The sequence below is a fragment of the Pipistrellus hanaki genome (genome assembly GCF_964339955.1).
Source record: "Pipistrellus hanaki genome assembly, chromosome: 7".
NCBI classification, from domain to species: Eukaryota; Metazoa; Chordata; class Mammalia; order Chiroptera; family Vespertilionidae; genus Pipistrellus; species Pipistrellus hanaki.
In genome coordinates, this window is record NC_140509.1 from 69,503,612 (window position 1) to 69,518,755 (window position 15,144).

Here is a 15,144-nt window from a genome sequence, read left to right on the forward strand (position 1 = left end):
GGCCTTTTAAGAGGGTGCCTGCATTTCCAGCCGTTTCTCCTGACAGACAGCAACCTGCCGCTTTTCAGATGGTACGTGGGCACCTGTCTCAGCTCTGGGGCTCTCTGCTGGGGTGCCCAGCTGGGGGTTATGACCCAGAGTTCTCAGTGGGAACCCTCCACAGATGAGATCTCTCTCTGAAACTTGAGCTGCTGTCTGTGGGAGCCCGGCCAGCCCTTTCGCAATTCCGTTCTTCCTTCCAGCCTCTATGCGGTCTGCACATTCTGTCCTTGGTTATCACTGAGCTCCAGCTAGTCTTCCGTGGGCTAGTCAGGATGTCTTCTTGTATTTTAGTTGTACTTCCAGTTTGGTTAGGGAGTACGTCTCCAGTTATAATGTGGCCATTTTTAATCTGCCGTCTTTTGGACATTCTGACACCAAAGCCCTAGCAAAGGATTAGGTCCAATAGCACCCTCTTCTAGGCATTTAGAGAACACCACCCTAGCAAGGGATTAGGCTCCACAGTGACCTCTTATGAGGATTTAGCTAACAGCACCCTAGTAAAGGTCTAAATTCTGAGAACAGCACCTTATTATGATGTTAGATTCTATAGCGTCCTCTTGTGGCATTTAGGTAAAAGCACCCTGGTTAGAGGATTACTAGGCTCAATAGTATTCCCTTGTGTGCATTTTGAAAACAGCACCATTGTAATGGATTAAGCTCAATAGTGCCCTCTTATATACATTCTAGAAAAGAGCACCCTATTAGGGAATTAGTCTCAATAGCACACCCTTGTGGGCATTGTCTGAAAAGCACCCTACTAAAAACTTGGGCTCAATGACACCCTCCTGTGAGCATTCTAGAGAACAGCATTGTTTTAAGGGATTTAGCTAAATAGCGCCCTCTTGTTTGAATTCTGAAAACAGCACCCTAGTTGGGTATTAGTCTCAATTGTGCCCTCTAGTGGACACTGTGAAAACAGCACCCTAGTAGGGTATTAGTCTCAATAGCACTATCTAATGGACATTTTGGGAACAGCACACTAATAAGGGGTTTGTCTCAATAAAGCCCTCTAGTGGGCATTGTGAGAACAGCATCCTAGTAAGAGATTAGGCTCCATAGTGCCCTTTGGTGGGCAGTTAGAAAATAGCACCCTAGTTTGGGATTAGGCTCAATAGCGCCCTCATGTGGGCATTGTCAGAACAGAATCCTAGTAAGGTATTAAACTCAATAGCAGCCTCTTGCAGTCATTTGGAGAACAGCACCCTAATAAGAAATGTGGGAGTCTGAAAAAAATCCTTGTCTTACACTGTCCATTAGATGGCATTGTTGAGACTAATCCATTTCTAGGGTGCTATTTTCTGAATCTCCACAAGAGGTAGTTATTGATACTAATTCCCTAGTAGTGTAGTGCTCCCAGAATGTCCACAAGAGGGTACTATTGAAAGTAATTACCTACTATAGTGTTTTTCTAAGTCCACAGGGTAGCTCTATTGAGACTAATTTTTTTAAGGGTGCTGTTCTCCTAATTACAATAGAGGGCGATATTGAGACTAATTCTTTGTTAGGGTGCTGTTCTCACAATGTGCAGTTAGGCTCTATTGAGACTAATCGTCTACTAGAGTGCCATACTCAGACTGCCCACTTGAGGGTGCTATCGAGCCCAACCCCTTTCTAAGATGTCAAAGTTTGATAAATTTTAAAGATGGAATAAAAGCATTTTGGCATTTTTCTGTACCTTATAGCAAGTTTCTGTAGTGTTCTTCATTTGCTCCCACACATTCTTCTTAATATTATTGCTAGGTGTTTTGTACCTTTGGGGGGAGTGTTTTGCCTACTGTGAATAAATCTTTTTTAATCCATTTTATTTTCTATGTAACTATTAGCGTTGGCATACAGTAAAACTTTATTTTTGCTCTTTCAGTTGATTTGTTTGGGTTTTCATGAGACTTAGTCATATTATCCTCAAGCAACTTCAGCTTTATCTCCTTTCCAATAGTTACAATTCTTATTTATATTTCTTTATGTACTTTATTAGTCATAAATTTCTAGAACAATGGTGATAGCAGTCATCCTGTGTTACATTTATTTTAAATTCCTCTCTAGGCTTTAATATTGAATCCTCATTTTTCTTGGGATAAATTCATGACTCAGATAATTCTACCTTTTTCACTTAGCCCGAAAGTCCTTATAGCCTATATTTTTGTAGCCTGTTTTTCTTTAATGCTTCTAATAAGAGATTACCCTTAATCCACCCTCTCAGCAAAACAAAAAGAAAGACTTACCTTCTTTTTCATATCCCAACTTTACTCTAGCCTCCATTTGCTCATGCAGAGGTAATTTTGTCCTTTGATTGTCTAGAGTCCATTTCCTATCTGTAATCCTTTTCAACTGGACATAGTCTATTGATAAATTTCTCATTTCGACTAGATATAGCCTGTTGAAACTATAATGAGAAGACTGGCTCCCTGCTCTTCCCTTGAGCTAAACAGGTGGGTAAAAACACAAACTAAAAATTTATTTAGAATTTAAATATTTAGCAGAGGAGAAAAAACAGTGATCTTTAGCAGAATGGTTAGCAGAAAACAATAGAAACATGTGGGTTTGCATTCCATCCATGTGTAAGACTATGACCAGACTGCTCTTGGTGTTGTCATGGTTCTTGCTTCTCAGACTACAGAGTTGCCTGTCTGTCTATCTCAAAACTTAGTTCTTCAGTTTCTAAGGAAGTCCAGAGAGTCTTCTCAGAAGTACCCTTTGAGAATAACTTTTGATTTCATCCACAGAAAGAACCTTAGCTTGATATTCTTTATTATGTTAAAGAAAGTAAATCCAACAACATAACATGCCTTCCCCAAGTCCAGACAACGTCCAATCTAAACAGCCTCATTGTTTCCCACTCTCCTCTCAAAGAGGAGTATTTATAGAAACTTCATATACACTTTCCAGGAAGAGATAAAGATAAAAGTACTAGCAAGGAAGTTAGAACTGACTTGTTGTTCATAAAAATAATGCCCTGGAAGTTCCACACTAATTTTAAACTTGGTTCTCAAAGGCAATAATCCAGTCTTTGTAGAGTCATATTTGTCAAGGAAGCGGGGCAAACCATATGGGCTCCCATTCACTGTGGATTCTGGTGAGTCACAGTGTCTGTTGAGTTGTACATCATCAACTGTTATGCCCAGATTTCAAGATCCCCAGCGACCACCAGGGAGCTGAGTCCAATGCAAGAACAAAGAGCCTTTATTAGCCGGCCAGGTGAGCGACTAGCCGGGCGACTGCTCTGCCATTCTCCACGCAGGGAGACCCGAGAGCAGCAGCAGCCCTTTGTGTAGGGCCACTTTTAAGCACATTAACCACATCCTGTTCTTACAGAGCAAGCAACCCTAGACAAAACAGTTTTTCCTAAGCTACGTCAGGGTCATGCCATTGACGACCATGTTGTTCACAGGGTCACCTGTTCTTCAGAAAGATGACAGTGATCTGTGAAAGAAGACCTACGTGCTGGGAAGGGGCCATGAGACCCTATCTCAAGGCCTGGCCTGGTGCCAGCACTGACAACTCTATCTGGGGCATAGTCCACGGCCTCTCTGGAAGCTTGCTCAAAAATCCCCACTCTCCAACAAGCAAGAGCTTGAACTTTAACTAAAGTGTATAAAGATACATGGAAAATGGCGTTAGTATTTTTAAATTTAGTAGACTATGAATTGTACCAACAAAACTATTATTGAGAGATATTTTGAGTGCTGCATTAAAATAATCTACAATATATACTGAAATAGGTTAAGCTAACGCATGTATGCATTTTCCACAGTCTTTCAATACAGGTGATTGAGTACATTAGTACACGGCAGACTGTAAAAAGTATCCAAAGGAAGTAAACCTGTGTTTGATGGGTCCTGGCCTTTTTTTCTCTTGTCCTAAAACTCGTCTTCCTAAAACCCCTTTCCCAATTTCTAAGCTCCCAGTGAATTTATACTGGTCCAACACTCTGATTTGAACACAGTGTTTCATTGGGGTGGTTCTATTGGGTCGGCAACTAAGTAATTGCGGGTTTCACACATACATGGCTTCAGTTGAATTTTTAGGTTTGCAGACGTAGTACAAATGTAAAACACATTTTGTATTTGATAGTTGGCTATTCAGCTGTTAATCAGTAAAAAAAGTTTTTTGATCTGTTTTGTAGTTTTTGTTTGGCGTTCGTTGAAAAATGGAAAATCAAAAGGAACATTTTTGTCATATTTTGCTTTTTTATTTCCGCAAGGGAAAAATGCATCACAAGCTCATAAAAAGTTATGTGCTGTTTATGGTGACGAAGCCTTAAAAGAACGGCAGTGTCAAAATTGGTTTGCCAAATTTCGTTCTGGTGATTTTTCACTCAAAGATGAAAGACGCTCTGGTCGTCCAGTTGAAGTTGATGACGCCCTAATCAAAGCAATAATCAATTCGGACTGTCACAGTACAACACGTGAGATTGCAGAGAAGCTTCATGTATCACATACATGCATTGAAAATCACTTAAAACAACTTGGCTATGTTCAAAAACTCGATACATGGGTTCCTCACGAACTGAAAGAATCACAGTTAACGCAACGCATTAGCAGCTGCGATTTGCTAAAGAAAAGTAATGAAAATGATCCATTTTTAAAACGACTGATAATTGGCGATGAAAAATGGGTTGTTTACAACAATATCAAGCGGAAAAGATCGTGGAGCAGGCCAGGTGAACCAACTCAAACAACATCAAAAGGTGATATTCATCAAAAGAAGGTTTTGTTATCAGTTTGGTGGGATTACAAAGGAATTGTCTACTTTGAACTCTTACCACCCAACCGAACGATCAATTCTGATGTCTACATTGAACAACTAACGAAATTAAACAATGCAGTTGAAGAAAAGCGGCCCGAATTGACAAATCGAAAAGGTGTTGTATTCCATCATGACAATGCAAGGCCACACACATCTTTGGTCACTCGGCAAAAATTAATGGAGCTTGGTTGGGATGTTTTGCCACATCCACCATATAGTCCTGACCTTGCACCATCTGATTACTTTTTGTTTCGATCTTTACAAAACTCCTTGAATGGTAAAAATTTCAATAATGATGATGATGTCAAATCGTACCTGATTCAGTTTTTTGCTAATAAAAACCAGAAGTTTTTTGAACGTGGGATTATGATGCTGCCTGAAAGATGGCAAAAGGTCATTGATCAAAATGGGCAATACATTACAGAATAAAGTTATTTAGTTCCATGAAAAAATTGTCTTTGATTTTCTTTAAAAAATCCGCAATTACTTAGCTGCCGACCCAATACTTCACAGTCTTATCAACTTCAGCATCTAATTGGTTTCTGTCTTTGAATTTCTCCAGGAGAAAGCAATCAGTGGCTCATCCAAATTAAATGTATTAGCATATGGATTAAAGTGACCCAGAAGCTTAAAGTGGATTAAAGTGACCCAGAAGCTTAAAGTGATGCCACTCACAATGGTTTATCAATGGCACACTTTCCTTTTCATTAACTTGTAAGCCAGATAAGCAACAAGTGAGATGGTAAGCTGTAAAATTTGTTTATTGGTCAACATTTTTACACTGTGATGTGTTTAAGCAAGTGTTCCCCAACACTGGGCTACTGCTCAGGAGCTATGACATTAGTATAAATAACATGGTCCTAGCCGGTTTGGCTCAGTGGATAGAATGTTGGCCAGTGGACTAAAGGGTCCTGAGTTTGATTCCAGTCAAAGGCACATGCCCGGATGCAGGGCTGAAAACTGCAGAGTCAGGCACTGTGTTTTATTCATCATTGAATCCCGTGCTTAGCCTCACACCTGTCACATAGAAGCTACGTACGGATGTTTTGTAAGGAAATAAATCAATAACGAATAAGAAGGTGTCCAAGGGAAGCAAGAGTTGAGACCAAGAAGTGGGGCCAGCTCTGGGATTCATAGTTTCATCTCCAGCCAAGGTTAAGGAGATGTGCCTATATGGGTTGAATTTTGGCCATAAACATGCATTTTTATGACTATGTACATATGTACAGTATATTTTGCTTCTCTTGCATCAGCTGAAGTTTCCTTTCTTAGATTTACACTTTGACTTTGCTTAGTAGCCCAAGAATTCCCCAAACATTTGGTTCCTCAAATAAAGTTTGCTGCTAAATGTTTTCCTATCTCCATGAAGTAAAATTGCTTCCCCAATGATTTGTAATGTGACATGATTTCCCATCATGACCAACACGGAAAGCAGATGTGCTAATGATGCCCTCTGGTCTCTATTTGCTCAGGAGTTGGGCAAATGAAAGCGAAGGAAGAGAAACGGTGATTATACTTGTCTCTTCGGACTATGGCTCACGTTGCAGCTTCCAAGTGCCAAGCTGTAAATGAAGTGTGGTGGGTGTTGGTAAATATCCAATCAACACATTTAATGACTGTTATTAGCTATTCTCCCTAGACATCACTTTTAACAAACAGAAGAGCTTGCAAACGGTGATATCATACACTTCAAATGTGTTGATACCTTTATTTTCAAATGGCCAAGGGTTTTCAGCTCATTTATAGATTCTCCTGAGAAAGGAAACTGACAAAAGTTTGGAGAACAAACTAAAACACAGATCATCCATTGGTTTGCCTTCTGTGGCTCATATGAAAAGGAATAAAAAAAACAAAGCACACAAAAAAATCACAGTACATTTTTCTACTACATGGTAGACTCAACCACCACAATGCTAAATTTGAATATGTACAGCTAGATGGCTGGGCTAGTTCTACGTAAAAAAAAGCAAAGTGAAAAATAATGGTCATTACCTGGGTAATTAAGTCATCTAAATTCTCTTCTTCATTTCTACTGTTACCTTGATCAAATAAGACCACAAAAAAAGAGAAAGAGAGAGAAAGAAAGAAAGAGAGAGAGAGAGAGAGAGAGAGAGAGAGAGAGAGAGAGAGAGAGAATCATTGCTTGCATTTAACCTAGAAACATATTGGCCTACGTTCATATTCAAATACTGGTGATTATTAACTTTTTAGCAATGTTCAAAAGCTGGAAAGCAGTTTATTAAACCTCTTTAAAGTTCAGTTTCTTTATTTGTACAATGGGTAATGGGTAACTTTCAGGGTTGTGGTGAAGATTTATTCATGTATTAAGTATCATTCATTGGCACGCCCCCTACTGAGGATTGAGCCCACAACCCGGGCATGTGCCCTTGACCTGAATCATACCTGGAACCCTTTAGTCTGCAGGCCGATGCTCTATCCACTGAGCCAAACCGGCTAGAGCTATAAAGCTTTCTTTGAAAATACGTTCACATTCATTTTCTCATCATAACATAACACAAATATGAATATGTTCTGAAATAAAGAGCTTTTTTATTTTTGTTACTCTGTCAGAACTTCACAAAGAGCTCCCAAGAAAGACTAAGCCAGGACCAGCTACATAATTTGTGAGGCCCATTGCCAAATGAAAATTCAGAGTTATTTGTTAAAAAATTATTACGAATTTTGAGAAGGTGGCTGCAAAGCATTACAAGCGCAGGCCCTTTGGCGTTCAGGTCCGGTGTGACTGCACACGTGGCACACCCACGGTGCAGCCCCGAGCCAAGCCGATGGAGGTCACACAGAGGAGGAATAATTATAATCCAGGCATGACCCTGATGTCTTCTAGTGGCCAGTATGATACTTTATCTACAGCTGGGGTTGTTGCCTTCCAAGATTGTTCCATCAGTGCGGAATAAACTTTCATATTTTAAAAGAACACAAACAAGAAGTAGAGCTTTAACACAGGAGTGGCATCTGAGAAGATTTGGCCTCATCCTGTGAATTCCTTAAAGAGATAACAATCGCGCCCCCTTCTTCCTGGTCTAAGAGAATTGGTTCGACTTGTTCTTTCAGTCAGACCTTACCAAGGAAAAAAAGAAAGCCAAGAGGTGGTAAGGCCTCTTTTCAGTGGCTAGAATTCGAAACAAAACATGGACTGGGACAGCCCCAGGTTTTCCTGAGAGGTGGAAGGTGCATACCCAGTTTTCTACCTGAGCCTCTGATTCCACCCAGTGTGGTTGGGAGCACGCTCCTTGGGGCTACTCAATGGTTGAGGGTTGCTTTGCAGTTGGTTTTTAAAATATATTTTATTGATTTTTTACAGAGAGGAAGGGAGAGAGATAGAGAGCTAGAAAGTTCAATGAGAGAGAAACATTGACCAGCTGCCTCTTGCACACCCCCTACCGGGGATGTGCCCGCAACCAATGTACATGCCCTTGACTGGAATCGAACCTGGGACCTTTCAATCCACAGACCAACGCTCTACCACTGAACCAAACCGGCTTAGCCTGCAGTGGGTTTTTAATAGACTTGAGCCTTCGGTGTTTCAGATGATGTAAACTTAGGTAAGCAGAGACCCCTGAGAGGACCGAGTGGTTTAGGCTCATTATCTGTTCAAATTTAGAAAGGCAGGGTTTATTTTTGCTTTAAAACAACACCGATCCTTTTCAGACCCAATTCCCTAGAGACCAATTGTTAAGTTATTGAATAGTACCCTTCACACAGTTCAGGTTTTCTCGTTCTATATAAGCAGTCAGAAAGGAAGTTCCATCAGGAAGGAGTTTCATTAGGCATTGTCCACAATGCAACAGGTATGTGGAGAAAGAATTAACAAGGACAGCTCTGTGTCTTCTCTTCCTTGAGGTTTTCTTAAGAAGTAAATTGTCATCCTGATAATGATTGCTTTTCCATTGATTCTTCTTCTTCTTCCTTTTTTTTTTTTTTTTTGCATTTGGCTCGTGTGCAGAGGGAATGTGTAGGAATGTGGAAGTTTTAAGTGCAGGATTTAATATGAATTTGTAGTAAAAGGCAGAGTCCTCTAAATATGTGAACAGGGTAATGTGCTGCCCCCCTGCACCGTGTTTCCTGGGGAGAAGATTCAGGGTCCTGGAACGGGTTACCTCTTCCCCAGTGGCTGAGGGAAGTGTTTATCACTGGTGTTTATGTAAGTGAAGCAGAAGGGTAAGTTAGTTATCTGGGCTTTTTGCATACAATCCCATGCCTTTACTTTCTTAGGAGAAATCTTTTCCTCGTCAAATGTATTATTGAATGTGATGTTCACCCTAACAGTGAAGGGAGGAAGGAGGAGAGGAAAATCACCTTTGATGAAGCTCGTTATGTATCAGACATTGTGCTAAGGCTGTTCACATGTATTATTTAATATATTAAGATTCATTAACAGTTAATATTTAATAGACATTGAACAACTGAAAGAAATCAACAGCTTGGGTAAGAAAAAAAATTACTCAAGGAAAATAGAAAGAATCATTAGCAGGGAGAAAAAAGACTTTTTAAAGTCTCTTAGAAGTTTAAAAAATGGTTGCTAAAGCAGAGGAATATCCAATATTGAAGCACTTGCCAAATTTAATGATAAGGTAAAAAGAAATGAGATTATATTAGAAAATGCTTTATCACCATGATCATGGTCCTGACAATTAATTACTTCCTTAGGGATTGCAGAAGACACTTTTATTTATTTATTTTTAAGTATATTTTTATTGATTTCAGAGAGGAAGAGAGAGGGATAGAGAGAAAAATAGAAACATCAAAGATGAGAAAGAATCCTTGATCGACTGCCTCCTGCATGCCCCCTACTGGGGATCGAGCCCAAAAACCAGGAATGTGCTCTTGACCAGAATTAAACCAGAGACCCTTCAGTCTGCAGGCTGACATTCTATCCACTGAGCCAAACCAGCTAGGGGACACTTTTATTTAAAAAATAGTAGAATAAAGTTTAGATATGGTATTTATTCATAAGCTCAATGGACAAGCAATTCATTATTTCCCAAATCTTTTATTTCAGTGCTTTTTGTTGAAATATAACAGTAATGGGGAAAAGGCCAGATTTTCTATATAATTTTGTTGCAATCATGTATCTATGTATTTATATTCTTAGGTTTAAAAATATAGAAAAATGATACTTGAAGAATGTAGTCTGAAATTATTGTCTTATGCATTAGCTTTCACAATCAATCTGAAACATGTGAAAGATATGGGTGTTGAAAGGTTTAAACTGATGATGGATGTCACATGCAAGAAACATGCCAAAATACACTATGGAGAATGATGAATGGAATTTACTTAAAAGCACTGTTTGATGAGCTCACTAAATAGTCATCAATGTGTTTTCACTGCTCTATAGCAAGTGTATGAGGAATACAAATGTATGCATCATATTATGTTTCAAAGAATTTTATTACAGGTCTTAAGTTGGCTACCTTAAGTTCCTGAATGCTAAAAGGGAAAGGAGTTCAGCTCTGAACCCTATGATTTGAAGGTTAGGACTGAGTAAGACTTTTTCAGAAGTGGAATTAATAAAATTAGCCACTAAGCCAGGAACACAAAGAAGTTTGTAATTAACTATTAAAATGTATTGTTGTTGTGGAAGTTGCTGTTAGCACAAAAATATTGTGTGTGTGTGTGTGAGTGTGAGTGTGTGTGTGTGTGTGTACACCATTTTAATTAAAATAAAATTATTTGTTATTTCTCTTAGCTGTTGTTTCCAAGAAGGAAAGGTGATTTAAAAATAAACCAACACAATTTTCTTTGGTTCTCCTATGCTTTTTAAGGAGCATGCTGAAGGTGATATGAATCTTCCTTCTCATAAGACCGCATTTTCCCATCATTTTCTTCTGGGGTGATTTTTTTACTGGTCAGCTGGTGACTAACAAACAGGAAATGACAAGCAGCTGAAGAACATTGTACCAAGATGAGGGGGAGGAGGAGATTCCATGTCTCTCATTTTCTCGCACCTTTTATTGTATCTTATTTTTTTTCCTGGGAGGATGCCAGGAGGAATAGGAGAGAAATGCTATATACATATCAAAAATCCCTCCGGTAGCTGCTGAGAAGAAATACGATTTGAGGATCAGTTGTACACATTTTAGAAATTGTGGGATCACAATATTTTGGCAAAAGCATTTATGTTTTTCAGAAACAAGTCTGCTGTTTCTGTAAATAAGAGTGAAGGCATTAGTTGGCAGACCCCAAGTGCATTTTGGTAGCATTCCTATTATGTGGTTGTATCACCCTCCTCCCTCCTTCTCCATCTTTGGTTCCAACACTAAAATAGGTCTGTCTTACAATTTGGTCATTGGTTCTGCACAGGTGGGGATGTGACTCTAGAGCAGGAAGGAGAAGGAAGATAAAATTGCCTGGAATTCAACACGTAGAATCAGTTGGAGACAGCTTTTCATTTCAATCTGCATTCATTCTCCTGGAGCTAACTTGATTGCTTTCTTTATTTCTTTTTAAAGTCACTGCTTAAATCTGAGAACCAAGTGGGAAAGCTCCTTGGACTATTTGTGGATAAAAGCACAGTCTTGGGGGACAACAACGAAACTAAAAACCCTCTCTTCTCCCACTCTGTCCTTTCTTCAAACACACCCCCCCCCCCCACACACACACACACATTTTTTTTTTTCTGTTGGGTTTCACAGACCCTGAGAGTGGCTTTCAAAGATCTTCAAAACTCCTCGTGCTTTTACTTCACCTTCCTCTGAGCTTGAAATAGGCTTTTCCCCCTTCTGCTCAAGTCCCCCACACCCATTGAGAGCCAGGTCAAAAGTTGCACCCTCACTGGGAACATGCTTGTCTACCCAAGCCTGAAATTTTCTTGTGCACTTTTGATGTTTGACTTCACATTTTGCCTAGACCTCTTTGGTCAATTAATCATCACTGTTCCTTTTTTTTTTTTTTTTTAAACCGATGATACAGGGTCATTTTGTTTGTATGTGTTGATGTGTTTTGTCTCTTTAGTTGTTTTGTAGATTTTTTGCAGCCATGGACTAGTTTATGCTTTTTTGTTCCTTCCACTGCGTCTTGTGCATTGTGGGCATTCAATAAACAGTTATGTGTGATGATGCTCTTAAATCACACAGGGGGAGCAGAACTTTCCGGTTTATCTCTTAGTAATGGGTCAGGTCTGATATGTGTGAAGTCACTGATGGCCAGGCACTTCCTGGAATATTAATAGTATGGCCCTTCCAGCATGGCTCAGTGATTGAGTGCTGTTAACCTATGAACCAGGAGTTCACAATTCAATTCCTGGTCAGGGCACATGTCCAGGCTATGGGCTCAATCCCCTGTGTGGGGTGTGCAAGGGGCAGCTGCACAATGCTTCTCTCTCATCATGGATGTTTTTATCTCTCTTTCCCTTCCCCTCTGAAATCAATAAAAAATATTAAAAAACAGTTATGCTTTGAGTTTAAAAGTGTTCTTATACATGCTGATTTTGTTTGCAAAATGAAGATACTGTGCCAAGACAAGGAGAGCACAGCCACTTGTTTTCATGTAGCGGCAATGGCTTGCTTTCCTAAAGCTCCCCCACCATCTGCTCTTAGCTCTCCGAGTGACCACATGCAGGAACTTGTCAGGCTGTGATTGTTTCCTGTCGTTCATGGGGTTTAAGGGAGAGGCAGTATGGAGATGGCTCTTCACAGAGAAGTGAGGGTAGTACAGCTTTAGTGTTTGCCCACCTCTGAGTGGCTGCTCTGGCTGGTGTGATGCTTAGCAAGCCTTCATGGTTGTCTGAAGAGGATAATCCTATCAGATCATTGGACATTCCTAAATGATTCTTCCTCTTTCAAACAAGCATAGTGAAAATATGGCACACATGAATAAAATGAAAATAATGGCACACATGAATAAAACTATTTTCAAATAATAACCTTCTGGTCCTGAAAATTGATAGACCCCAATCAAATTAAATCTGATTACATGTTGTCTATCCATTTGAGATAGTAGATATCTATTTTTTCCTATGTGTACAAGGAGGATCAATTATAATAAGTTCAAATAATAAACTTCTTCCATATCCACCTCTTCCTATTTTTCTACCTCCTCCTTCTCCTTCTTCTCCTTCTCCTTCTCCATCTTTTCCTCCTCCTCCTCTTTCTTTTTAATTTCAGGCCCTGGCATGAAGAGATTACTAAATGTTGCTGGTATAATCTGAATAAAGGACTGTATACACAATGATCATTTAAGCTCATTAGAATTCAATGACATTGAAAATAAATATTAAGATAAATAAATGAGAAAGATCATAACTAATATTTCAGCATAAATTATCTTCCTTGAGTCTTTTATGTCTTTCTTTAGTTTTTCTATGAAAAACTATATAAAATGTAGAATATTTTATCTATTATCTGATAAAATTCCTTGTGTTCCTGCTTTTTCTGAAGGAAACATTCAATTGCTCTGAATATGGAAATGGATCTTGCCCAGAAGACAAAAGGCCACTGGGTGTCCGAGTCGCCATGTATTCACTGATGGTGGGAGCCATATTCATCACGGTGTTTGGCAATCTTACCATGATAATTTCCATTTCCTACTTCAAGCAGCTTCACACGCCAACCAACTTCCTCATCCTCTCCATGGCGGTCACTGATTTCCTCCTGGGGTTCACCATCATGCCTTACAGTATGATCAGATCCGTGGAGAACTGCTGGTACTTTGGGCTTACGTTTTGCAAGATTCATTATAGCTTTGACCTGATGCTTAGCATAACGTCCATTTTCCATCTTTGCTCGGTGGCCATTGATCGATTTTATGCCATCTGTTACCCTTTACGGTATTCCACCAAAATGACGATTCCAGTCATTAAACGGTTGCTACTTGTCTGCTGGTCAGTCCCAGGAGCATTTGCATTCGGGGTTGTCTTCTCAGAAGCCTATGCGGATGGAATAGAGGGCTATGATATCTTGGTGGCTTGTTCCAGCTCCTGCCCAGTGATGTTCAATAAGTTATGGGGAACCACAATGTTTGTAGCAGGTTTCTTCACGCCTGGGTCTGTGATGGTGGGGATTTATGGCAAAATCTTTGCAGTATCCAGAAAACATGCTCATGCAATCAATAACTTACCAGAAAATCAAAATAATCAAATGAGGAAAGATAAAAAAGCAGCCAAAACTTTGGGCATAGTGATGGGTGTTTTCTTATTATGTTGGTTTCCCTGTTTCTTCACAATTTTATTGGATCCCTTTTTGAACTTCTCTACTCCTGTAGTTTTGTTTGATGCCTTGACATGGTTTGGCTATTTTAATTCTACATGTAATCCCTTAATATATGGCTTCTTCTATCCCTGGTTTCGCAGAGCACTTAAGTACATTTTGCTGGGTAAAGTTTTCAGTTCACATTTCTATAACACTAACTTATTTACTCAAAAAGAAATCGAATAGACTTGTTCTGCATGAGTGATTCGAATAAAAAGAAATGGAATTCAAATAAAAAGAAGAATGAAGTCCCTTAAAGTATGTGTACGTGTATGTATATGTGTATGTGTATGTGTGAGTGAAAAACAACTGTATTTGTTATTCAGTGTCTTTTTAATTATAACTTGAAACTCATTAATAACTTGTGAAATTGATTTAGTGGTCAGCTGCAAGCGGTGTGCTGTTTGATGACTTTCTTGGTGTATATTAAAAATAATCTTCACTTAGCTAATTTCAAGCTATGAATGTAATGTCAGATGCCTCCCAAAACTTTTGAAAAGTTAACCTATTATTACAAGTGATTATGAGAGGTTCCAGAATATTCCTGGCTACAGATAACATTTTTAATTAAAAGGAAACTAGAATAGAAGAAAATAGATAATCTCAAATATATCACTTGCACTGAGAGTAAATATTGCCTTATACGTTTTTAATGTTACTTATATATTAGAGGCCCGACGAAATCTGTGCAAGAGTTGGCATTCCTTTCCCCTGCTGTGGGCACTGGCTTCCCTTCAGCACCTGGGACCCGGGCTTCCCTCTGTCAGCAGGCACCCAGGACCTAGGCTTCCTTTGCAGCCCTGGCTTCATCTTGAAAGTCATCTGATCTAATTAGCGTATTACACTTTTATTATTATAGATATACTAGAGGCCTGGTGCACAAATTTGTGCACCAGTGTGGTCCCTTGGCCTGGCCTGCAGGTTCAGGCCAAAACCAGTTCTCCAACATCCCCCAAGAGAACCCGGATTGTGAGAGGTTGCAGGCCAGGCCAAGGGACCCCATCAGTGCATGATCAGGGCTGGGGAGGGACATAGAGGTTGGCCAGCCAGGAAGGGACCATGGGAGGGCTCCAGGACATGTCTGGCCCATCTTGCTCAGTCCTGATCTTGCCAGACTCCAGCAGCAAGCTAATCTACTGGCCCCCTG

At 39.6% G+C, this 15,144-nt stretch overlaps 1 protein-coding gene across 1 annotated transcript; it reads left to right on the forward strand.

Moving 5' to 3' along the window:
- Window positions 1–13,262: 13,262 nt before the first annotated feature.
- LOC311626057 (trace amine-associated receptor 2) lies at window positions 13,263–14,183 on the forward strand (the record flags this gene model as incomplete). The annotated part of the gene is made up of 1 exon (XM_084890875.1): window positions 13,263–14,183. One exon carries the CDS (start codon window positions 13,263–13,265, stop codon window positions 14,181–14,183), a length of 921 nt encoding a protein of 306 aa, XP_084747001.1.
- Between the last annotated feature and the right edge of the window lie 961 nt (window positions 14,184–15,144).